The following is a 24,128-nucleotide window of genomic DNA, read 5'->3' as shown; positions in this document are numbered from 1 at the left end:
TCATGTGAAAGAAAAGGAGTTGTGAAGGAGACGGAAGAAATGTTCTGTCTTTTGCTTCCACAGGGTCAAAGAAGTTCCCCTTAAAAAAAAAAAAAAAAAAAAAAAGTGACAACAACAGCAAAAAAACCCAAAAAACAAAAAACCTTAACTGCTTAAATAAAACATTAAAAAGAAAAAATAAGATTTTTCAAACAGGCAGAGCTTGTAGAGACACTGAACTTGGAGAAAGGCAGACAGGATAAATGCAAATGTTTAATCTGTCGAGTGGTCATGGAAATTCACTAAGATTCACTAAGGCTATTTTTGACTCAGGCTTCTTGAACTGGGGAAGAGAAGGCACCCCGCTTGCTCTTATTTTAGGACTGTAACTTAAAACTGCAGTGGAGGAAACACTGCAGTGGAGAGGTACATCTGCTGTGCCCAATTTACTTTAATAGGACTCTGAAGTTTCACACATCTAGTCTTATGCTGTCAGTGGCAGGGAAAAGCTCATAGCCACTTTCTGGAAGCTATTAAGTTGCCAAAGAGGTAACACAGGTTGTGTTCTTCTGTCTCTTTATCTGTTTATATCAATTTATATGTAATTTCTAAGTGTGTAAGGAAAGAAGTTATCTGGCTAAGAACTGTGGATTTTAAATTGATACTTTTAGAGCAAAAGTAAACAGGATTGTCCTCCTTTATTCCCACATAGAGATAGCATGTTGTATTGTCTGACTAGCTAATGACCATGGTTTTAGAGAGAATGTAGGCTCAGATGTAGTTGCACGCTCCTAAAGTGTCTGAGATCTAATTTCATATTATCTTCTTCAGTGCAGTAAGCAAGGGAAGAAACTACCAGGAAACCGAACTAAGGCAAACCTTTTTCTTAAATGTGTGCTAAACTGGATACGAGTTTAAAGTTCAGCAAAAAGCATGACCAAATGCAGTTTTTACAGGTGTACAAGGAAAAAATGAAATGACAGTTTGGACCAATATGACAAGTTTGTTTTTTTGTTTGTTTGTTTTCCTTAAGCAATGATTTTTTTAGAGGTGATGAGAAAAACTTAGTGAAACTTGGGAGCTGGGCACTCTGTTCTTCCTTTGAGAAATTCATTCAGATGTGAAGTTAGAGGGGATGCTGATATCTGCTTCTGTAGATGTATCCAAATTGAAAAGAATAGGCAAACCTCAACAGTTTGTTAGTTTCATTCCATTAATATTCCTTGCAGAAAATCAGTGAATTAAAGATATATGCCAGCTGAATCACTTCACTTCCCTCTATATTTCTTTGTATGCAGGTGAACATCCTGGCACTGTTTGTACAACTCTTGCAAGACTCGATTCCCTTAGATGTATGGTATTGGTAGAAGGTGGTGTACAATGACCTTGAGGTATCGAAGCAGTTTTCTACTAAGTTTCTGTTGATTTTATGTTGATAAATGTGATTGCTTCCAGGGAGAAAAACAGTGCTCAAGTTGCACAAATGCTGCTGAGGTGGGTGGGCTCTGAAGGGGCTTCCTTTGCTTCCATGGATACAGGTCATGCAGAATTAGGCAATCTCACCCACACTATATGGAAGATCATCAGCAAGTTTGATTTTAATTTTTATTTTTTTATATGTAAATGATTAGCGTCTCAGTTACTTGAATAAAACCCAGCAGATCAGAGCTGGAATAGAGCTGAATTCTCCCTCACCTGTCTTCTGAAGAGTGCTCTTTTTGTATCATATCTTCCTATCAATATACTACCTCTGCTGTATCTTGATTTATCCTTTCTAAACTTGTCAGTGAAACCTGACAGCCCTGAAAAAGCTTTCATTTGTTAGCAGGTTTTTCTGGGCACATTAGACATAAAGGTCACTCAAACACAGATTTGCTGTTCTGCATCTGAGCTTTATATGCTGTCTTGGTTCCAGACTTTTATGTAAATGAGTTAGGATAGTATATTTATTACCAAGGAAAAGACAGAGCAATCAATTTTTAAAAAAGTAAATGGTGCTGTACTCACATATTTTCCTGCTTAAAAATAGCAAGTAAAGTGCTGAAAGTTGCTGAAAGCTTTCAATCTTCACTATTAAATTAGGATTTCATTTTACAAGTATTTCCTAGGGTTATTTTTGTGATTTAATGTACTTAAGTGTGTCTTCTTGTATTTAATTGTGTTGTTATACAGTAAAACATCTAAATTGTTCTTTTCCACAGAAATAGCGTTCAATATTGCTGAAATAGACAGTGTTATACAAAAATATGTAAAGTTTGTTTGCAAGATAATTTTTTTCCTTTCTGGAATTGTTTGTAGTACATCCTGAGAGAAACAGAACCTGTAGTCCCATTAGATTTAAGTGCAAATTGTTTGGTGTGTAAGAAAACCAGCTGGCTGGTCTAAAGAAATTCTAAAACAATGCTTTTATTTTGTGTGCTAGCAGTAATGTTTATATAGAAGTGTGTTTTCTGTTAAAGGCTTTTATGTTAATTTTTAGATTATTATAATTTTTAGATTATTTTTAAAAATTAATATAATTATTTTTCTTTATTCTAAAGATACTGAATTTTTATATACGTATAATTCATTGAAAATATATTACTTTCATCAGCTTTGTTCCGTATGTTGTTGTTTAGTGATGATAATGGATTTTAAGTCACCTGTGCCACATTTATCTGTCTGTATACTACTAAAAAAAGAAAAGTCTAGCAGAAGGCCTGGTGTTGCCATAGGAAAAGGTCTGAAATGATTTCATAGAACTGTAGAATGGCTTGGGCTGGGTGGGACCTCAAAGATCAGCTAGATCAAATGCCCTGCAATGGCAGGCTTGCCACCCACTAAACCAGGTACCAGATCAGGCTGCCTGGGGCCCCATTCAGCCAGGTCTTGAACACTTCCAGGAATGGAACCACTTTTCTGGGCAATCTGTTCCAGTGCCTTACCGTTATCTGAGTGAAAAGAATTTCCCCTAACATCTCATATGAATCTCCTTCATTTTAATTTAAAGCCATTTTGCCTTGTCCTATCACATTTAAGCCTTGTAAAAAGCTGGTGGTCTCTGTCTAACCTCCCTTTGAGTGCTGGACATTTTAGTTGTTGCTGAGTAATGTCTACACAGTGCCAAGGACTTCTCAGCTTCTTGTGCTGCTCTGCCAACAATGAGCTAGAGGTTCATGGTAAGGTGGGAAGGGACAGAACCAGGACAGCTGGCCCCAACTGGCCAACGGGATATCCCATTCCACATGGCATAGTGCACAACAATTAAAAATAGGGGAGTTGGCTGACAGAACTGCTGACTGGGGACTGGCTGGGCATTGGTTCTCTCATGTACCACTGCACTGTACATCGCTTGTTTATTGTGTTTTATCATTTTTTTTCCTATCTACATTCTTTGTCACAACCCATGAGTTGTTTTTTTTGGTTTGGTTTGGTTTGGTTTGGTTTTCTCCTTTTTCTTCTTCCCTTACCCCACCCGTTCCTTTTTCTCTTCTCCATCCCACTGGAGCCAAGAGGATGTGTAGATGTCTGTGTGATGCTTATCTGCCTGCCATGTTCAATCAGAACAAATATTCAATTACACCTTTGCTGGAAACTCATCCAGTCTTTTGCTAATCTTCCATTCACCTATTATCATAGAATCATACCTCTTACTAGACCCGGTTGCCCAAAGCCTTGTCCAGCCTGGCTCTGAATGCTTCCAGAGCAGGGATGGGGCATCTGCTGCCTTACTGGGCAACCTGTTCCAGTGTTTCCCCACCCTCACTGTAAAGAATTTCTTCTTAATATCTAGTATAAAACAACCCTCTTCAAGTTTAAAGCTATTTTTATTTGTCCTGTTATTACATGCCCTTATAAAATGTCCCTCCCCAGCTTTTCTGTAGGCCCCTTGACCTGTCCTTGCAGGGGAGTTGCTCCAGTCCTCTGATCATCTTTGTGGCCCTCCTCTGGACCCACTCCAACAGCTCAATGTTCTTCTTTTGATGGGGCACAAGAACTGGATGCAGTACTGCAGGTGGTGTCTCATGAGAGCAGAGTAGAGGGGCAGAATCACCTCCCTCTACCAGCTAGTAGTCTGAAACTATTTAAATTAATACCTCTTGTTTAGCAGTTCTAAGAGAAAACAGTGAAAGAAAGCAAAGCATAATGTGGCATTTGAACTGTGATGGCAAATATTAATCTTTATGTATATTTGCATGGAGAAGTCTTGATCTCATTTTCCTCTGACGTTTTTTTGCTTCTCTAAATTTGACAGTGTGATTCTGAAAAGAACAATAATATAGAGACTGTGTGTTCACTTGGCAAAATTAGTTTAGATTGAGGATCTTATTTAAAATAACAGCAAACAAAACAGTAACAAAACTGGAATGTGGAACTCTAATGGTACCAGTTAAACAAAAGATTGCTTTCTTCATTTTCGTTTTAAAGTAGCGAGGTAGTGTCTCCTATTGATTTGTAGTCAGGTGCCAGACGTTATTACCACTAAAATATATCCCCTGTAAAAATCAATGCAAACATACTATAGTACATTAATTACTGCACCTTTTTTTTTGTTCCTCATCTAGGTACTTACTCATTCTGTATTAGGGCTTCAAATGATGAAAATGTGATGAACCTTCCCGCTATAATATGTCATGACATTACTTTATAAGTAGAACTGTCTGATGATTTCAGATTTTCTATCAAGTTATGTTGTAATCGTTGCTTCCCAGTTTTTGAAATCATTCACCTCCTTCTAGGATATATTTTACAGTCTTCTGAAAGAATCTGTACAGGATTAGTGGAACATGCATGTATCTGAATCAAGGAACTACTCAATTTTCTTTAAAGAAATGTGCTTTGAATATTTTAAAGCTGTTTTTGTGCTTTATTAAAGCTTTCTCTTTACCCATACTCTATTAATAATGCCATCAGAAAGTTTTTGTTTTGAACTAAATGGTCTTCTACTACAGTTCTCTTTAGAGAAATCATTGTCTATTTTTGTCTATTTTGGCTTGTTTTTATACATAAATGTGTAATATTTTTGATGCATTTAATACTTCAGATGAGTGTAGAAGCAGTTCTGGATGTTCAGAAACAGCTTTAAAATATGTATTACAAAAAAAAAAATAATAATAAAAAAAATCCTTTGCTATCTTGTAAACAGCTGCCCTCTCAAGAACTAGGCAAAGGTACTTCTTAGGGTGGAGTGAAAACAACCAATTAAAAAACATTTATTTTTTTCTAAAATAGGTGTAAATGAAGATGATTTTGATTGGGAAATAATTGCAGTTTTAAAACACTCCACTTAGATGCCCTAACCCTGATGTGTTCAACCTTGTTGATCACTTTTTCTGACTTAACCTATGAGTATTAATCTTCCATGGCCTAACTAGCAGAACACTTAACCATCTCACACATTTTACTACAATGTGGAAATTATTTCAGTGATGCAGTAAGCAGTTAATAACACTTTATTTAAGGAGTTTCACAGCTCTGTATTTGTCATCCAAATAAGCAGCCTGTCTGTATTCAGTTTAATGCAGTAAAGACATTCAGTATCAACACGCTGAGTTCTCCTATTCCTAAGTTATACCTGTTTCCAAGGCTAACTGGCCTTGTTGGGTGTCTTTGTGTTTGGGCATCTTTGTGCAATGGAATTTGATCTTTTCTTTCACTAGTAGATAGCAAAATGCTTGAAGTCTTTAGTTTAATGGTATGCACTGGATTATTGAGGGTCTGAGTCCCTTGGTCAAAGATTATCCTTCTATGTGATACTTAGAAGAAAACTTCTGTTTGACTTTTAAAAAATAAATATTATTTATCTGTTCTAAAAAGGTTATTCTGTAGTCTTTATCTTTAGAGGATAAAAGTGTTTCTTCACCCTTGGTAAAATGTCTAGGTCTCCTTCATGTGAGAGGCAAAATCTTGCACATACCCAGCTGGAAATACAAGAAGGTTATTTCTGGCCAGATACCTGCTGGTGGGTTTTGTTAAAACTTCATCGTCTGTCTATAGATATCTAGTCTGTTGTGTACCTAAGACAGAGTCTAGTTTGATGAGACAAAATATCTGTGGTGGTATAGGTTGTATTTTTTTTGCTTGTGTGTTTGTTTTGCCAGTAGGGCAACAATGAAAGACAAAAGTATCTTAGTTGTTTGTAAACACATTTTAAAAAGCTACTACAAACAGTATTCTTATTATAACTTCTTTGAGCATTTTTTAATTAGGAAGAATGACTTAGAATGACACTAAGGCCCAGGTACTGAGGGCATGATTCATTGGCACACTGTACTAGAAGCCTAAAAGAAAGGAAGCACAAAAGTAATGTGATAATGAATTCTGCCTTAATGTATTACCGGCTTATTAACTGGAAAACATGTCCAAAATTGCTAAGATATGTTCGTTCATTATAGCCACTGCCTCAATATAGCCAAAACATGGAGATTCAGCTTTTTAGAGGTTAAGGCAAAGGAGATATTGGAGATAGGTAAACAGACTGATACTGCTTAGAAGTTGTGGAAGAAAATTAAACAAAAGCCTTTCTTGGACTTCCTCTGTAAAACGCACACTGCCCTGTAACAAATTCCACATGTGTGACTTGGCAGTTGCCAGTACTCAGTACAGTATCTACAGCCTGGGAGAAGAGGGATAAAAGGAGGAGATGTCCTAGCGTCCCTCTTTGATTCTGTCCAGAGGGTAGTTTGTAATTTCATTGAATCATCTAGGTTGTAAAAGACCTTTAAGATCATGAAGTCCCTCCATCAATCTGACCTGTCAAGTTCCAATAACTGAACTGTGTCCCTTAATGCCATGTCTGCCTAACTTTTAAATACCTCCAGGGATGAGGACTCTACCACTTCCATGGGTGGTCTGCTGCAGTGCTTGGCCATCCTTTCTGTGAAGAAATTCTTCCTGATGTCCAACCCAAACTTCCCTGGCACAACTTGATATTATTTCCATGTCTCTCTTATGAAAAGGTACTGACATCTTCCTTGTGCAACTTCGTTTCAGATAACTGTACAGTGATGAGATCTCTCAGCTCCTTCTTCTCCTAGCTAAACAGCCCCCAAGCCCTCAGATCTAGAGGTTTGAAGAGATCTAGAACATATAAACTAATTTATAGTGCAAAAATTTACTGGGTCATGTATGCCAGGAGAAATGTTGTAAATGTATCATATGGAAGCCTCATTTGTTATTTGGAGATATATCAGTTTATATCAAGTAAATTGTATGCTGTAACAGAAAACTCTTACCAAAACTCTTTCTACTGAAAACTTCAATTTTCTTTGAGGTTCCTGCAGTTCTTTGTACCACACTCAAAGCCAGTAGTTGCTTAGTGAAAGCAATGGGTTAATGTCTTCCTCAAAAACAAACAAACAAACAAACAAACCCACACAATAAAAGTCCTTCAAAAGAGATCTTAATGCTCAAAATTCGAATTTCATAGCTTCATGGTGACAATTAGATGTGTAACTAATGTATTGTGTTGTCTTGTAATGTAGAAGCAGTAATCATCTTTTTTTCAGGAGTAATGTTTAAATTATTTTCTCCTTCAGAGCTATGAAGTGATCTTAATTAATTAGCAATGAATGCAGTCCATGGAAGTCTGTGGATCTGTTATTCTGTTCTCTGGGTCTAAATCTTCCTGTCTCTGCTTGCTCACTAGGGAGTCACAATATGGACAGCTTTTTTAGCAGAAGACCTTGAGCTGACTCTGAACATCTCTTAAAAACACCAGAGGTTGTGCAGGAGTTGATTAAAGATGTGAGTAGTCTTTCCTTATTAGGCATGTAATGAGTCGAAACTGCTATATGAGAAATTGGTAAAGAGCCTTTAAAAATGGTCTTTGAGAAAAAAAAGTTATGACTACTTTGTCTTATTTTTAGTGCACAGTTGCTGTTATCAAGCATGTTTCCATACAGATGAGACTTGAAACTCGCTTAAAATTTTAAAAACAGAAACACCTTTCTTTAACAGATAAAGTACCTTGAAAAGCTGAGTTTTTAAAATTAACAGATTTTACAAAGCTGGTTTGCAGTTTACATGACAGCTTTGCAGGTGAAACAGTTTTCTGTTCTGCACATAATGGGAGAAATGTGGGAGGAGATGTGATCATCCGAATCGTGATTCTCTGCACTACAGTTACACATCCTCACGACAAGGCCGCAGATAGGGAATATAAAATTATAGATTCATTATGCATATTTGAAAAGTATTTAACAGGCTCGTTAAGCTCTAAATTGTGGTGGAGTTGTTTCAGTAATCATTCAGAATTAAAATACAGAGCTTATGAAAGCTGAAGTTGACACAGAGGCCACAATGACAGAGTGCAAATCTCTGTAAATATCAAAATATAGAGCACATGCATTTGAAAGGCTTCTGTCTTTGACAGTGGATTTAGAGCATGGGTCTGTGTTCTCCAGTGGCTTGCCATGGGTGTGCTTGTTCATTTCTTTTTCAAATAAATTTAACCACTCTCAAAGATGAGCTCCTCTTTGGAATAAAACTGATATTCTATTATTTTTTCCATCAAATTGGCAGATAGCAATCTTACTGTTTTTTTCTTCCTTTTTTATTTATTTATTTATTTTTTTTTCCAAGGAGAATGAATTTGAACATACTTTAGTGTCTGATAAGAACATGGTTTTGTGAATAGTATTAATTTAAAAAACAGAGGAAGAGAGGGAGTTCTTAAGGATCTCTTATTGAAGACTTTCTCTGAGTTTTGAATGATGGCTCACATTGATTGTATTAAACCAAAGCAAATTACATCCTTAGCAATGTGTCTATCTCCTCCCTCTGCTTTTCATTGACTGTACAAGTTTCAATTAAGTTGTAGGCTGTCAGAATATTTTGTAAGCTCCCATTTAAGGAACAGTAGACATTGTCATAGTCAACTGGCCTATTGTTTGCTATTGAGCAATAAAGTGTTCATCTCTGAAGATGGTTGTTTTGAATGTGTGATTTAAGTAAGTTACTGCCAAGCCATACTTCTGCAATTGGCTAATTCTCTTTACCTTCTTTCTGATTCACCCTCTTGTCTTTTAAATTGCTGTTAAAAAAGTTTAGAGGTTTGATAGTATAATTAATTTCACTCACAGAATAAAGTGTGTTATTTTTCCCATCTGTAAGTTCTCTGTATGACTATACTGTAAATTCCATAATGGGCTATAAAACAGACCATTACATAATTGCACATATAATTTACTCTAAAATGTGTAGGCTGTCAGATAATGCCAGCATGCCCACAGTCTCTGCTAACTAAGCTCTTGAGTGACTGCATAGACCATGTAGGCACACCTGACAGAGCTGAAGAGGTGTAGACAATGGCTACAAATGAAGAAAAAAGGTTTGACAAACCAGTACAGGTTTTTGCAGTACCTTTCTTGTTAAACTTCTCCCAAGTTAAAAATTATCTGCTTACTCTCTTTCCTTGTCTTTTCCTCTTGTGCAGTCTTTTAATTTTCCCACTGACAACACTGCTGCTTTGATATTACTTGACTTAGAAGATATTTTTTGATATTACAGACTTAGGAAGAGCTGATCTTGTGATGGTCCATTCTAACTACTGCATTAGCAGTGACATGGAAAGGTGGTTTCTTACAGGAATGCTGTTTCTTCTTATAGACACCTATATACATTGAAATAATAAAACATCTGGAAAGCTTCATTTTTAATTGGCATTTTGGAACTGATTGATGTTTATACTCTGTGACTTGTGAGGAAGATGAAAGAGAAATCTTAATTTCTAAAGGGGTTAGATCTTTTTTGGTAGGTTAAAAAGGAATAATTGAGTTCAGCTGATATGCAATGGTTTGACTTAGCTGGTGATCTGAATAGCTAATTCATACATTCCGGGTTTTAGTGCTTGATACTTAGTTGTAAGAAAGCAACAAGGAAGTAAACAAAAACTGCAAGGTTAATCAGTATGTGAAAATAAAGATAAGCCCTGAATTAATGGCTGTGAGCAAGCACTTCTGAATCCTCAGAGGAGTCCCTAGAAGGAGCACATTATAGAACCACTTGTGTGAGTTATGCTGGGGTGAGAGCTATTTCTAGTTCTTGTCTTTGAGATTTACACAATTTTGTACTATTTCCTCATGTTCTTGTGTTTGTTTTATTGTTTTTCTCCCTGTGGCTAACATGTTTACCTCTTACTGTGTTGGCAAATGAGTGCTCAGCAGGCAAATGCCTAATGTAAGAATGTGCAGAAGTTGAGTCCGATGACTCAGGACTCTGCAGGAAGGCTTTCTCTATGCTGCTGCTGCCCAGTGAATATTGGTACTTTGATTCAGAAGTGAACTGTGCTTTTCTTTATTACTGCCAGAGAATGGAGAGTTCTGCTTCAATGGTTTTATGTTACTATGTGAGAATGATGGTCTGAAACTGCTGTTGCAATAAGAAAATAAGGGTTTCCTCACTAATTCTGCTACTACATAGGATGGATGCTCTGTAGTTCTCGTTTCATGATCTGAAATATGAACCCACAGGATCTGTGGAAATCTCAAATGAAATACTGCAGATTAAGAACATGTGGGATATATAGCTTTTTTGACCTTCCTAGTGCATAGTTTTTGATTGAGGACAGATGAGATTAAGTGACCTATGGGGGTCAGAGCACTAAACATTGCTTATACCTTCTGCTGAGACTGAAGGATGCCTGTTTGATCACTGCGGAGGAGAGAGACTTTCCTGGGTTGGGGTGAACTCATTCAGTCTTGCATTCGTGTTTTGGTACAGTGATTGCACTGGAAATTAAAAGGGAGTAATGGAGGAGTAAACGAGCCTGTATTTGTATTTCACAGTTGGATTTATGGAGCAGGAATATATACTTCACAAGATACACTGTCCTTTTTTCGAAGCGTGCTTTGCCCTGAATTACAACTATAATCTATGACAAACTTGTTAATATATGCTTGTTGGTTGGTCATTGAGACATGAACAGACATGAACACTTCCAAAAGTTGTGCTATCTTTGGATTTAGCCCTGTTTTCAAACTGGGCCTATTTTAACTTTACTGGGTTAAATGATGTCTGAAAAAGGCTTTGGTGTTCACTGCCTGACTGCTTTAAGTTAAATTAAACATGTTTAATGATAAAGCATTATGGGTAGTGATAAACAAAATATAACTACAGTGTACAGCATGCATTAAATTACTGTTTTTCTTAAGATAAACTTCTACATCCAGATTTATAAGCTTATTAATGTTTGTCATGCATAAAAGCCTGTCTGAATTCGATTCACAAAGCTGCCATAGGTTATGCTTAGAGGCTTCTAAGTACATAGGTTCCTACTTAGTGACTTGATGCATAAATAATATAGGTTACAAAGCTTGAGGACTTCAGTAAGGTGGTGGTGCAGGTAAGATGAATATGGAAGAGGTCTGATTTCCACCTTTTACCTAAAACATTTAGGAAGAGTGTAAGTATTGCCACTGTCCAAGTTGTACATGTGTTATAAAATGTTTGCGTACTATTGATGCTGTTAAAAAGACAAATGTGGCTGACTTATATTTCAGGAGTTGTACCAAGGATATTGAGATCATTCAGGTGTTGGATGTTTGTGACCTTAATAAACACATGACAGCTTTTATTATCTGAGGCTTCAAACCCCACTGCGTGGAAGGAGGGATGGTGCTAAGTGAGGCAGAAAGGGGAAATGGGTGAGCTATTGCTTGTTTGGTTTGCTTATTTGTTATAACACTACTCGAGCATAACTTTCTTTGTGACCTTTTAAATTATTTGGTAGTTGATGTACTTCATTTGAGAGTGTCTTTAGCCTTGAGATTTAAAATGGTCATTGCAAAAGAATACTGACATGCAGACTGTTAACAGATTTTTATTCCATTGCAACACTGGGAGGTAACTTAGGCACTTGTTTTTTGACACTCACTGCACTCTGACAGTGAATCTTATCAGATAAACTAAAACAAAATTTCAGAGTAGCAGAAAGTTACATGTTGATTTCTATTTTTCCTTTTTGTCTTAGACCTGTTTAACAAGTGTTAATTATGTTAACACATAGCACAATCATATTTTTTTCTGTAAATGACTTTCCTGGTACTTGCAAAAACAAACAAACATTAAAAAAAAAACCCAAACAGCTATTTAATGAGTGAGACTTCTTTCTACTTATGAATCTTCTATGGATTGATTTATCTTTTAGACCTCGTTTCAAATTTTCATCAAATGCACTTACATAATTCTGATTCTCACTTGCAGACAATTCATTTCAGACTTCATTCCCAGTTATTAACACATATAGATGTAGTTATGACCTAGCTAACTCAAGGAAAGGAGAAAAGGCTTCCCTTCTGAAAGCCTTCCATTCTTCTCTTAAAGTGTATGTTAATTTCCTCTTTCAGGAAGGACGGAGTATTCTTTCTGTATATTCCATAAGAAATAAAGTAAGAAAGAAATAATGTCCTAAAGCTCACAGGATTCCCATTGGTGTATACTAAGACAAAGAGTTTCATCTTTTTTCACTTTTGATGTCATTTCTGTAATAAGCTATGCATATCCACTTCGAATATTATAGTACCTCTGGAGTGGAGAATCTGTTTTCCAGGTTCCAGTCAAGAGTGGAGTTTATCCTGGAGTTATGAACTCCTAAATACAGATGTCTATTATGAAAATCCTGGAAAATACATGCAAATGTAATTCTCTAGTAAAATGTTATGAATATCCTACATGCTTCTACTTGTTCTTGTCATTTGTACAAATATTATATACAGGAGGGAAAAGAAATCTGTCACTGTTAAGACATGACTTCCAAGGAACTGCAGTAACTAACATTTTTCAACAATTTATTTCTGGGAAAATGTGGAAGTTGCAGTTAGTTTATTCAGCTCTACTGTGTTAGCAATTAAAACACATGTTAAAAATAAATCTCATTTAGCTCTGAGCTCCCTAAATTTGACTTTATATTTCTAGAATATTGCATGGAAGACAGCACAAGGTTCACTTTAATTGGATTATGTTGGAAAAAGCTGCCACAAGATGCTCTGGACCAAATTCCCTGGCTGACTTAGACAGACCATAATCCTTCTTGCAGAGTGGGTGGGAAATGCTATCATTTTTTGATATGATTACATTTTATACCCACTTTACTTATGTGCAAGTGTTAGAGCAAAGTAAAGACTGACTCCTCAAAGTGTAATGTAAAGAGAAATAAGGTATTCAGCCAAGATCGGGTAAATGCCTGCGACATTAGCAGTATGGGACTGATAACTTTATTTTCATTTCTAAGTAAAGTGTAATGATTTCTTTGCAAGAATAAATAACTGGTGATGTAGTTCTACTTAAAGAGAGGGTGTTTGGAGTTGAAGGTGAGCCTAGGAAGAAAGGGGTTTGGGGAGGTATCTTTGTTTTGGTTTTTGTTTCTCACTAACACGCTCTAATTGGCAATAAATTAATCTTCTGGTAGAGTTTATTTTGCTTTTGATATTTGGTGATGGATCTCCATGTCTTTATCTCAACCCATGAGCTTTTTTGATCATATTTTCTCCCCATCTTGCTGTGGAAAGAGAGTGAGAGAGCAGCTGGGTTCACCAAGCCAGGAATGGTTTACCCACTATAGCCACACATTAAATAACTTCTTGGACTGTCATTTCTTAGAGTTCAGCCTAAATTATTTAATTCTAGGCAGTGTCCTTTGTTCTCCAGAATGCTTCTTCTAATATCTGTGGAGAATGTGGTCTCTCGTACTGTACAGACTTCAGTAGGATTATTTCATGAGGCTGACATTTACAGGCTTTTATGGGACCCAACTTTGGACAAGCTGACCCTTATACCATTTTCTATTAGAAATGTTATGCTTTTTCATGGGTCTTCTATTTATTTATTTATTTATCTATTTATTTATTTATTTATTTTTAAAGCTTTGAACTGTTGAGCAATATGACATATTATTATTATATAAAATATTATTATTATAGAAGTATAACAGCATAATAAGATTTTAATTTTATCAGCCATGGAAAACACATGGTATCCCTCATACTGAAGAAATGGGCTCCACTAGTCCAAAATCAATTAGTGACTTTTCAGTTCTCTTATAATTACTAATACAGTGGATACTGAAAACAAATAAGTATTTGATACCAAGGATACTTAAATCTTTAAACTCTGCTGGGAATGGCTACACTCTCATGACTTTGCCCTTCTTCCCATATTACTTCAAGAAATTCTTGGCAGTTTGAGTATCTTATCATATCTATCTTTTCTGGCTATTAAGCTTTTGTTAATCTTGAAAATAAATCATATAAGTATTAGAAGTGAGTGTTTTTTTCAATGGATTTGGTGGTATTCTAACTCTCAGAAATTATATTTTTAATACATCTAGGAAGTCTGGCCATTTTTAAAGTGCTGAATAACAAGAGTACATAAACTAGGTTAGCAAAACCTATGGAGAAAAAAAAATTAAAAATTAAAAACATACAAAGAAAAGCATGTTTTTCATTTAGGGATTTAAATTTTAGGTCACTTGACTGGTACCTTCCCCTTGATAGTCAGATGGAGTGAGGGGATTATAAATGAGGTGTCTGCTTCCATGCATCTTAGCATGGGTAGAAGAAACATGTCTGAATGTGACTGTAAGATGTAAATGTGTTTTGTAAGGACTTTGGACGTATTAGTATTAGCACTTTCTAGTATCTAGCAAAGCTTTCATAAAACTGCTGCATAACTAATACAGTATTCACTGGTGTAACTGCTGAGCTCAAACCATGATTTGGTGCAGCTTCTTCATTTCAAATAATTTTACCTCAAAAATTGAGCTAAACTAATAGAAGCAGGTCAAGGGTAAAAACTGGAAACAGAAAAAATTAGACCTTAAAGTGCCTATAGGCCTCAACTAGTTCCCCAACTGCTGTACAAAACCAGAGTAAGATTGTCCCTCATAAAAACAAACAAACAAACAAACAACAACAACAAAACAAACAAACAAAAAAACTACCAAAAAACCACACGAAACTATATTTTGTGAGTACCTTACTTCCTAGGTGGGGAAAAGACAGAGATGGAAAACTATGATACGGTGTCTGGAACAAAATGAGGGATAGCATTCAAGACAGTCCAGGTTTAATATTCTTTTCATTACATGAAGTGTACTTCACACAGACAGAGAGAGCAATCAAACAGTGAAAGAGACTTCAGATCAGAAGTCCGTTAATGATGAAATCTGAAGAATAGACAACATAAGTTTGGTGAGGATGCACTAGACAATACACACTGTGTACCATGCAAATTGCCTTGAACCCTCCATGAAAAGTAGCGAGCTTTACTGAAGAAGAAAAATGAATATGCTTTAGAAAGATAATGACATGCCTATATATCACTGAAACAGGAGGCAGAACAGAAAACAAATTAATGATTATTTGTAAACCTAATAAGGGAATGTCAAGGACAGCTAGTGCACCAGACAGTACATGAATGTGAATGATAAAAGAGAAAGCAAACAGTCACTAAGAAAAGTACAGGAGAATTACTCTGTCATTGAAATCAAGTATAAAGAGGGCTTATGATTAACAGAAGGACTAACCTCTTGCTTTTCTTTCTAATATCCAGGAATGTTTATCACAAATCTTAATGATGTAATTTACTACTCTCGAATAAGGACCTTTTAGGGGGTGAAAGTATAAAAACAACGGTACAAGTTTGCAACTAAAAAAAATATCTTGTGTGAATCTTAGTTGCCTGTGAACATGGAGTTGGCTGTGAATATGGTATTTACCTGTGCCTATACTGAAAAGGTTGAGATGAGCTTTTGTTTACTGTGAAGGAAAAAATACATATTCCTGGAATGCTAACCTTAAGCTGAACTTAGTTTTAGGAGACTTTTTTTGAGCTGTGCATGAGTCATTATTCTGCAGTAAAAAAATTGTTCTACTGTACATGGTTGAATCACTCTGATCTTGTGTCTCTCAAGTTTCTTAGAAGAGGGAAAGTGCAAGAGGTGATCGCTTAGGCTGGACATTGTATGTGCCCCTTATTCCCTTTGTTTCACAAGGTTGAAAACCCTTTGGTTGCAAATTCTTGCTGTTGTGACTGCTGGAGTGTTTCCCAAAGGAATACCTCTGCTTTAGGAAAAACATTTCTCTGTAACTGCAACTTTCTGAAGGAGTATCTTTTTAAAAGACATTCTTATGGAATAAAAGAAGAGTATTTGAGGAACATTGCATTGTACCTTTACTGGAGATGAACATTTTGCTTTTCCCTCATTTAAAAACCCAAAGTTTGTAAACTTTATAAGTTACACTGTAAAATAAATCTTTAATAACAGGGTAAGAGAGTTCTTGCAATTTATCTGTCTGCAGCACTAAGTTTCAACTGACTCTAGTTATAGCCTAATGAAATTCAAATATCTGGACTGAAGGTTAGAAGGGGGATGACACATGAGGCTGAAATTAATAATGTATGTGAGCAAATATACTTGCAGTAGCAGTTCCAACCGTGTGGAACAAGTTACAAAGAGAGGTCTGTCTCAATATGACCTGTACTAGAAAACAGAATTGAAACTCAAGATCTGCAGTTTCAAAACAGAGCTTTCCTGTCCACTGAGCTCCCTTCCGATAAAAGCCATCCCCTACTGCGCAGCAAATGCCCAAATCATTTCATAACAATCTGGCCAAATAAGCAGTTACAGATTTGCTCCTCCTGATACTGTCAACCCTATCAGATGTGATGTGGAACTGAATTAGTATCTATGCTCGATCATTTGTCACAGTGGAAATAACAAGTTTTGGTGCCAGTTTGGTGACAAAGCAATAACAAAGTATGTGGGCTAAATTGCCTCTTGTACGGGAACACGCAACTGCCTCATGTTTTACACTTTCCTAATAAGTAGAAGATCATGTTAGTTCCATTAATTGGGTATAGATTTTTGCCTCACTAAGTGCTTGTGAAGACCAAGTGTGTTCCTGTAGTGTGTTCTTAACAGTACAAGTTACTTTTCAAACAGCAGCTTTTAGATTTCTGCATTGTTCATCTTGAAGTCTGACAACCTGGGAAGGAAACAATCTTACCTGTCATCTTCCCTTGAAAATCCAAGAAAAATGAATGCATTGGATCATGCTTATATCTTACATGATTGTTTTTGTCAGACTTTGGATACACCCATGCTATTTTCTGGCATGGGCAGATTTTGATTGAATATTCAGATGAGGAAGGATTCATTGGTTGAACATGTTCAAGTCTTCTTGAGCCCCATTCCCATTTTTTGCTGTCAGCTTTTCTTCTAAGTACCTGATGATTATCTTATCTCATATTGTGAATTAAATTAAGCTGGTAATTTGGGAAGTCCTGAATTGATGCACAATTGAAATATTGAAGTGCTTCAGTGGTTTAGATAAAGCCCACAGCTGAGGCAAACCTGGAAGTTTAGGAATGATCTTTATTGACTGGCAGGCATTTATAAACCAGTCTCAATTGCTACCAAACTTTACAAAATGACAAAAGTAGTAATAACACAGATAACAATGACACAGGACACTTATTCACTCTGGACAAATAAGATTTAGACGCATGCATTCAAACTGATCATAAACATATCCTGTCCTTATTTGTAGCAAAAGTTCCAATAGTCTTCCAGCGTGACATCCTCCCAGTGTCTTTTTTAATTTCCTTTGTTGCTCATCAAATTTAGGAAGTCTCTCTTTATACATCATCCTCCAGACTTGGCAGTGTCTGCTGCACTAGAAGGGGCATAGCTCTGAGCAGCCTTACTCCCATGTTCTATGGTATCGTGCTTGAAGAACAAAAGAACAAGCAGTGTCACCTCTCACGCTTTGAGACACATGATTTCAGAAGTAATCCTGTTTATTCACTCAGTGCCCCCAGAAAGAACTAGTGGAAAATTAATTGCCTTTTGGACAGAAAGCATGTCAAATGTTGAATTTGTAGTGTTTCCTCTGACTTTATTTGGGTGTTCAACAATAACTGCAATGTGTGTGGCCCCATGAATATAAACAGTCTTTCTTTAAGATAGATGTATATTTTCTCTATGATTTTCAAGGGCATAAGGTCTTGTTAATGCCCAGACAACAGTCTTACAACAAGTATTTTGGTCTGCTGTATGTACTGCTACTCTACTGCGCTTCAAGCATCAGCAAGGCTGTGGTACAGACCATGCTTTGGTAGCTAACCTGCATTTAAAGGTGTTGCTCCACTTTATCTCTTCCTTTTGCTTGTAGTTAATTTCTTTTGGGTAAGATGCTATCTGGCTTGCCCAAAGGCAAGGAACAAGCAGGGGCTAGCATTTGGAGTTGTTCAGTCCACCAACAAACAGTTCTCATTTAAAAAAGACCTATGTCCTCATGATCTTTCTTTGCAGCTTTCTGCCAGCAGACTTCAGCATGTTTCTTGCCCTCTGGGGAGCTATGAATAGGCAGCCATATCACTGCAGTTAGAATGGTGTTGTGTGGAGATCATAAATGCTGCTGAGAGGAAGCCTTTAAAGCTCAAGTGAAGTAATTCAGTATTGCTAGCCAAATTTTTTGGAGCCCTGCTGGCTTGAACCCAACCCAGCAGATGGGCAAAGCGAGGGTGGGTTAGCCCACAGGGCATTACAGAGGTGTGGTATTTTCTGTAGCGGATGCAATTTGCAGGGATGAGGGAGCGGCGCTCACCTGGGATGTGGCTGACATAGGAGCCCATAGGTTTCAGTGGTTTCTGAACTATTCTGCACTGCATTAGTCACTCTTGATGTTGTATTCTCATTTTTCTTTGTTGACTTGCTTCATTACTCTTCCTTTTTGCTGACAGTTTAAGTCCTGCTTTAGCTCAGAGAATGAAAACAAATTTTGAATTCTTAATGTGTAGTTTCATAAACTGAGAAGCCAGCCCTGGGGTATCGCTCACAAAATAAGTCTTTAAAGATTTCTCTTCTGCTGCCCTGCTGCACTCCTTGCTCTGCATGCTTATTTCATTTCTGAGGTTGAAGCATCATTATCACAAAAAGTGAATTTCAGTGTTTATGATAAATACTTCTGTGAAAATCACAGCTCAATAGTAATCCAAATAGAACAGGGACTTATAAGGATTGTTAGGAAAGGAACAGTGAACAAAACAGGACACCATGCATTTAATCCATGTTTTGCCTGCATCTTGTTGAATCTCATATGTAACACTAGTTTCTGTCCTTCCAGGAGGCAGCAGCACCTCTGAAATAGTCTCAGATGAGGAAAACAAACAGTAAAACTATGGAATAGCAGAGTTCTCCAGCTGGATAGAGATGACAGATGGGGAAATGTGATATAAGCCTTCCAAATAAAGAGATTTCAAGAGAGGGAAGAGAGTAAAAGAGCAGGGAATGGGGTTGAAGTAGAGGAAAAAAGCACCAAGGCAGGAACTCCTGGCAAAGGCTGACTTTTCTCCCTTAGCTACATTAAATATGAAGAAGTAAATAATAGAACTGTTAGTGATGGGTTCAGGGCAAGTGTTTTTTATCCAGTTATTTTTCATAATTGAGCTCAATTTGAGAATACTTTTTCTGCTTGTAGTGATGCTACCAGAGGAAAAAAAAAAAAAAAGGAACTCTCAATGATTTTTTCTGTTTGGTGACATTCTATTGCATAAAAGGAATTCTAAAATAACAGTTCCAGGCTGACAGTCAGATTAAAAAACAAGTAGTTCAATCATAAAAATAAACCAACTATGTACCAGCAAAAAAATAGCAAAATCTAAATTGGGTTAACTAGTTACTATAGCCTCAAGCATCTGCATCAACTAGTTTGATAATTACTTTTCTGCTTGTCAGAAATGAGAAATGCTAAAGGCAAACTCAATTCCATGTTACACACAAGCACGAGTTCCACATTTTTACTTGCTCTCATGCTGACAATGCACTCCAGAAAAATTAATGATGCCACACACTAATAGCAAATGCCTAATTTGAAAACATTCTTTAGAAGACAAGTTGGCCTTGAGAGTATTTTGTTTACTTAAAAAGGGGCAGGAAACAAAACAGTTTTCAGTTACACTTCTAAATTTTCCTCTGATGAGCAATGCTGGGAAACTAGTTTTTCCACTCAGCTCCAAATTAAACTTTTCCCTTGGTCTCAGAGTACATACTAGAGCCATTCTTATATTTGCATTTGTAACTAGCTAAACAAGTTTCAGCATATCCCATTTCTGTTTCTCTCCACAGCACATGCAGTCCGTGCCCTCCACAAGTCTACCTGGTAGGTTTGATTTTCACAAACATTTCTAAAGAAATTAAAAAAAATACGTGTGTGTGTGTGTGTAGCTATAAATATATTTCTTTTTTTCTCCCCCTTTAACAACTTTAAGGATGACAGCACTTGGTAGAAAATAAGCTAATGTCAAAACCAGAGCCAGGTGATAATGCCTGCTATATGCAACACATATGTAAATATACTTTTCTCAGGGCAGGACTGTATCTCCAGCTTTAAATTCCTGTCCAGTCCTTCTAAAGAAATTCTGTTGCATTACCGATAGCTGATGCAGTGAAATTTGGTACCAGGACTTAATGTTTTAAATAACATCAAAATTGCTTTCAGGAAGAGATTATTAACACTCATTGTGAAAGGCTGAAGGTCGTGCAACGTTGTATAGTCACTATTGTTAAGAAGATAGGACTCTGCCCCAGAGTCTTGCAGCAGCAAGACAGAACAGACACAGCACTGGGTGGGACTTGGAGAGCATCCTGGGAAAGAGTAGGAGATCCTGAATCAGTGATTCATGTTTGCTACTTATGCATGGTTGTTTTCTTTAAAAAAAAAAAAAAGTTGCTTAATGCATTAATAACTATAATCACTTGTTTAATAACTGAGTGGTCAAACTTGATCTGTTTGTCTGTGAAATTAACAATTGCATTCAGTGGCATACTTGTCTGTAGCTAGGAAATGTTTGTGTTCTACATGGGTTGATTTACTGGATCAGAAAGATAATTTAATTGAAGCTGTAGTAGTTTAGTTTGTAGCTTTAGTTGTTAATAAGATATTAGAAATAATTTTGCTAATTACAGGCTAAGAAAATGATATTAAGATCTAGAATAAGAATCACTTCAGAATAGGCTATAATTTGGATCATATGTATACTGAAAATTGACATGCAGTTTCTGCAGGTTTTTGGCTCAAACAGTATGAGATTTGAGTTTTATCTTAATCAGAAACTCAAAATGTGCTGAAAAGGAGTAGGAGGGAAAAGAGGATCATGTGTTTGGCCTGAAATGTTTATGTAGATTTGTTTATGTAGATTTCTGTCACAAGTGGTGAATCTCACTGTTTATCCATACACAGGTACTTTCTGTCTGTACATGTAGGTGAAGGAATCAAGGCTTGCTTTATCAATTTCCACTGTATGTAAAAGCAGCATTTAGTACACAGACAAATGAAAGACTCATGGATGATGCAGATGAAGTTGGGTGAAGTGATTCCCACCAATTACTTGTTCAAAAAGGAAAATAAAGGTGGAGAAATCTACTAAAGAAACAGCTTGAGGGAGAAAAGGGGACAGGATGGAGGGAGCCTCAAGAGAACATTATTTTTCAAGGAGGATATGGCATATTAATGTATTGGCTGAAGTACAAAATCCATTATTTATTCAGTTAAAATGAGTTGTTGAAGCTTAAAGGAAGCTGGAACAGATGATTTTTTTCTTTCTAATGATGCAAATATCAAATATTCTAATTACCCGGATGTTAATAAAACAGAACTTTTGCTCAGTAACGTTAACAAAGAAAGAAAAAATCTTCAAAGGATTGTTTGGCTAAATTAACTCAGAGCTGGGAAACAGAAACACTGGAATTTGGTCTTGGTTTTATCATGACCAGTCCCACTTTGCACAAATACATTTTTTATGAAATCATGTGGATTTATTGTTTCACATGTGTAGCTTGTCTAACTTTGCATCAAGAGAACTTGAGTCATACTTAGCATACTTACACAAAGAAAGGTGCATTTAATCATCACAGGCAGAAATAGTCTCTCAAGCCAGTTCAAGTTCAGAAAATATGTTGAATAATTTCACAGGGCAGAAGTAGTCATGGAAAGGCTTTCTGGTATGCTTTGATCAGCTCCAAGTTTAGGCAGTCCATTTCCAATGCAGGATTTGAAACTGTTGAGCATCCAGACTTCTTACACTGTATACGTGAGAAGCTGGATGTATCTGGTTGCAATACTGTGTTGTTGAACATTGTACAGGCAGCATATCGCTGAACTTCCCCTAGAGAAATGCTGAGGGTGAAAATGAATCTTTAACATAGGTAAAACTGAAATTTAGATTCACTTTTGATGTCCTTATGGAGGATACGCATTTACCTTGTGCTCAAAAGCCAGGCTTATTTTTGTTTCTTCATGGGATCAAGAGATTCCCTCAACTCTTCCTCCTGCATACTCATGAAACATAGCTCACTTATGTAAGGTGTGAAGTCAAGGTGATAATTTCTTCACAAGGGGAGTTTGCTCTTCGTTTGTTTTTTGTTCTTGCTGTCTTTAGAGGAGAATTCTAAACTATTTTGCTGAGGCAGTCTGTGGTATTATCTAGCTCTTGAATTTAATTTTGTTATGAACTGTGGAACACCTTCAAAGATTTATTGGGCCAAATGCATATTGCTCTCTCTTCCCAGGGAAGTGTTCTAATTATTAAGTATAGGTCCCTCTGTTTCCTCCTTCAAAGACTGCTTATTAGTATTATTGAAACTATTCAATGTGAAATGGAATGCATTCTTTCAATGCAAACCTGCATAGCTACTAAATGACAAAGTGACTAGAGCTTTCTGCCTCTAGTCCATTGCTTCTTCAATAATTATTAGACATGTAATAGCTTTAATAAGAGGTCTAGTGACTAACTGTATTAGAAATTCATTGTTCAGTTTTCAGGTTGACTTCCGAAACTGAGAGTCATCTTTATTTTAGTCTCCTCTACCAGAGGATAATCTTGGTTCTGCAGTGTCAGGATGAGACCAGTTCTCAGGTTTGTTCAGCTGTGTCCTTGCTGAAAGAAAACTGTGGGTAAAGTATCTGTCAAATTATGGTTTTGCAATGTTTCTTCTATGTTCTCTACAAAGTAGAGAAATTAGGCTTGGTTCATGCCAAACAGATCAACAGAGACAGGCAGCACAGATCTGGAAAGAGGAAGCATATGTAAAAAACAACAACAACAAAACAAGACAACAACAAAAAAGAAAACAACAAAGAAAAATAGTCAAACAAAACCCCCAGTAACGACAAATGAAAACCCCCTGCAGGTGTCTAAGATTAATTTCTATCAAAGACTAAGACACTAATAGCTAGGATTTCTTTCAAAGTCAACAGTTGTCAAGTGGGGATTTTCAGGTACAGAGCTATAGATTGCTTTATTCAGTGTGCACACAAATTTAAACATTATGGATTTTTTTTTTCTTTTCCGTGACTTTTTTTTTCTTTTTTTTTTCTTTTCTTCTTGTGACTCGAAACAAAGGGGAATTAGTGACTACTCTGGAGATTCAGCCCAAATAATCAGTTCATAAGATATCATAAGTTCACTGTTGGAAGAGAAATATTACTATATATGCTATGTATATATATAATATATATATTACTATATATTACTGTATGTGTATGTATAGTACATTGAATCTCTCTAGGCTTATGACCTGCCATATAAGGGCTTTATTCTTCACGTGCTTAGGGAGTTAACATTTTACATAGGGGCTTTCAAGTATATAATGTAGGGTTACTGAAAACTGCTCATCATGCAGATGGCTTTTTTTTTTTTTTTTTTCACTTCTTTTGTGATTATTTTCATAATGTCTTTGTGGAAATGATATTACTGATTCACATGTTTTTCTTCAAATGTCACAAGAGAGAAAAAAATCAACACAGCAGAGAGGCAAAATTTGCATGAAGTTCGAACTTCACTTAAGAAGGAGATCTGTTGGCATGAAAAGTCATCGTGATTAAAATAAAATTGTATCTGTCCAAGTATATTAATGATGAGAGTTACAAATTTTATTTGTCCCCTAAATATCTTACCTTCAAAAGAAATAAATCAATGCATTTCTGATCCAGAAGACATGCTGTTTTATTAATTAGTATACAAGGAATTGTTAGGTTAGATGATTATGTTCAATTAAGTATAATGAATGTAATTAATATAGATTCTGGTTTTAGGTCGTTGAATTTATAGTGCCATTAACTGCTTCTATTATGGTGATACATACTGTTGTATTGGAAAATGAAATTTAA

The 24,128-nt window shown here is 36.3% G+C and overlaps 1 protein-coding gene across 9 annotated transcripts in view; it reads left to right on the top strand.

Annotated features, from left to right (window-relative positions):
• The first annotated feature begins 410 nt into the window (after nucleotides 1-410).
• Nucleotides 411-24,128, top strand: part of LOC116653413 (uncharacterized) — a 114,102-nt gene continuing 90,384 nt past the window's right edge. For 6 of the 9 annotated variants that reach the window (XR_014945261.1, XR_014945260.1, XR_004307191.2 and 3 more), the window contains exons 1-4: nucleotides 411-528; nucleotides 1,278-1,370; nucleotides 7,607-7,704; nucleotides 20,087-20,120. Coding sequence is in view for 5 of the 9 variants with exons in the window: in XM_085544915.1 (XP_085401041.1) it covers nucleotides 20,090-20,120 (31 nt within the window). In the remaining 4 variants the exon portion in view is untranslated. The remainder of the gene's footprint in view (nucleotides 529-1,277; nucleotides 1,371-7,606; nucleotides 7,705-20,086; nucleotides 20,121-24,128) is intronic. The other 3 variants (XM_085544916.1, XM_085544914.1, XM_085544918.1) reach the window with 2 other exon arrangements.

This window comes from Coturnix japonica, chromosome 4 (genome assembly GCF_054131305.1).
Source record: "Coturnix japonica strain WE chromosome 4, WE-NBRP24, whole genome shotgun sequence".
Classification (NCBI taxonomy): Eukaryota; Metazoa; Chordata; class Aves; order Galliformes; family Phasianidae; genus Coturnix; species Coturnix japonica.
This window is presented reverse-complemented; position numbering and strand designations above follow the sequence as displayed.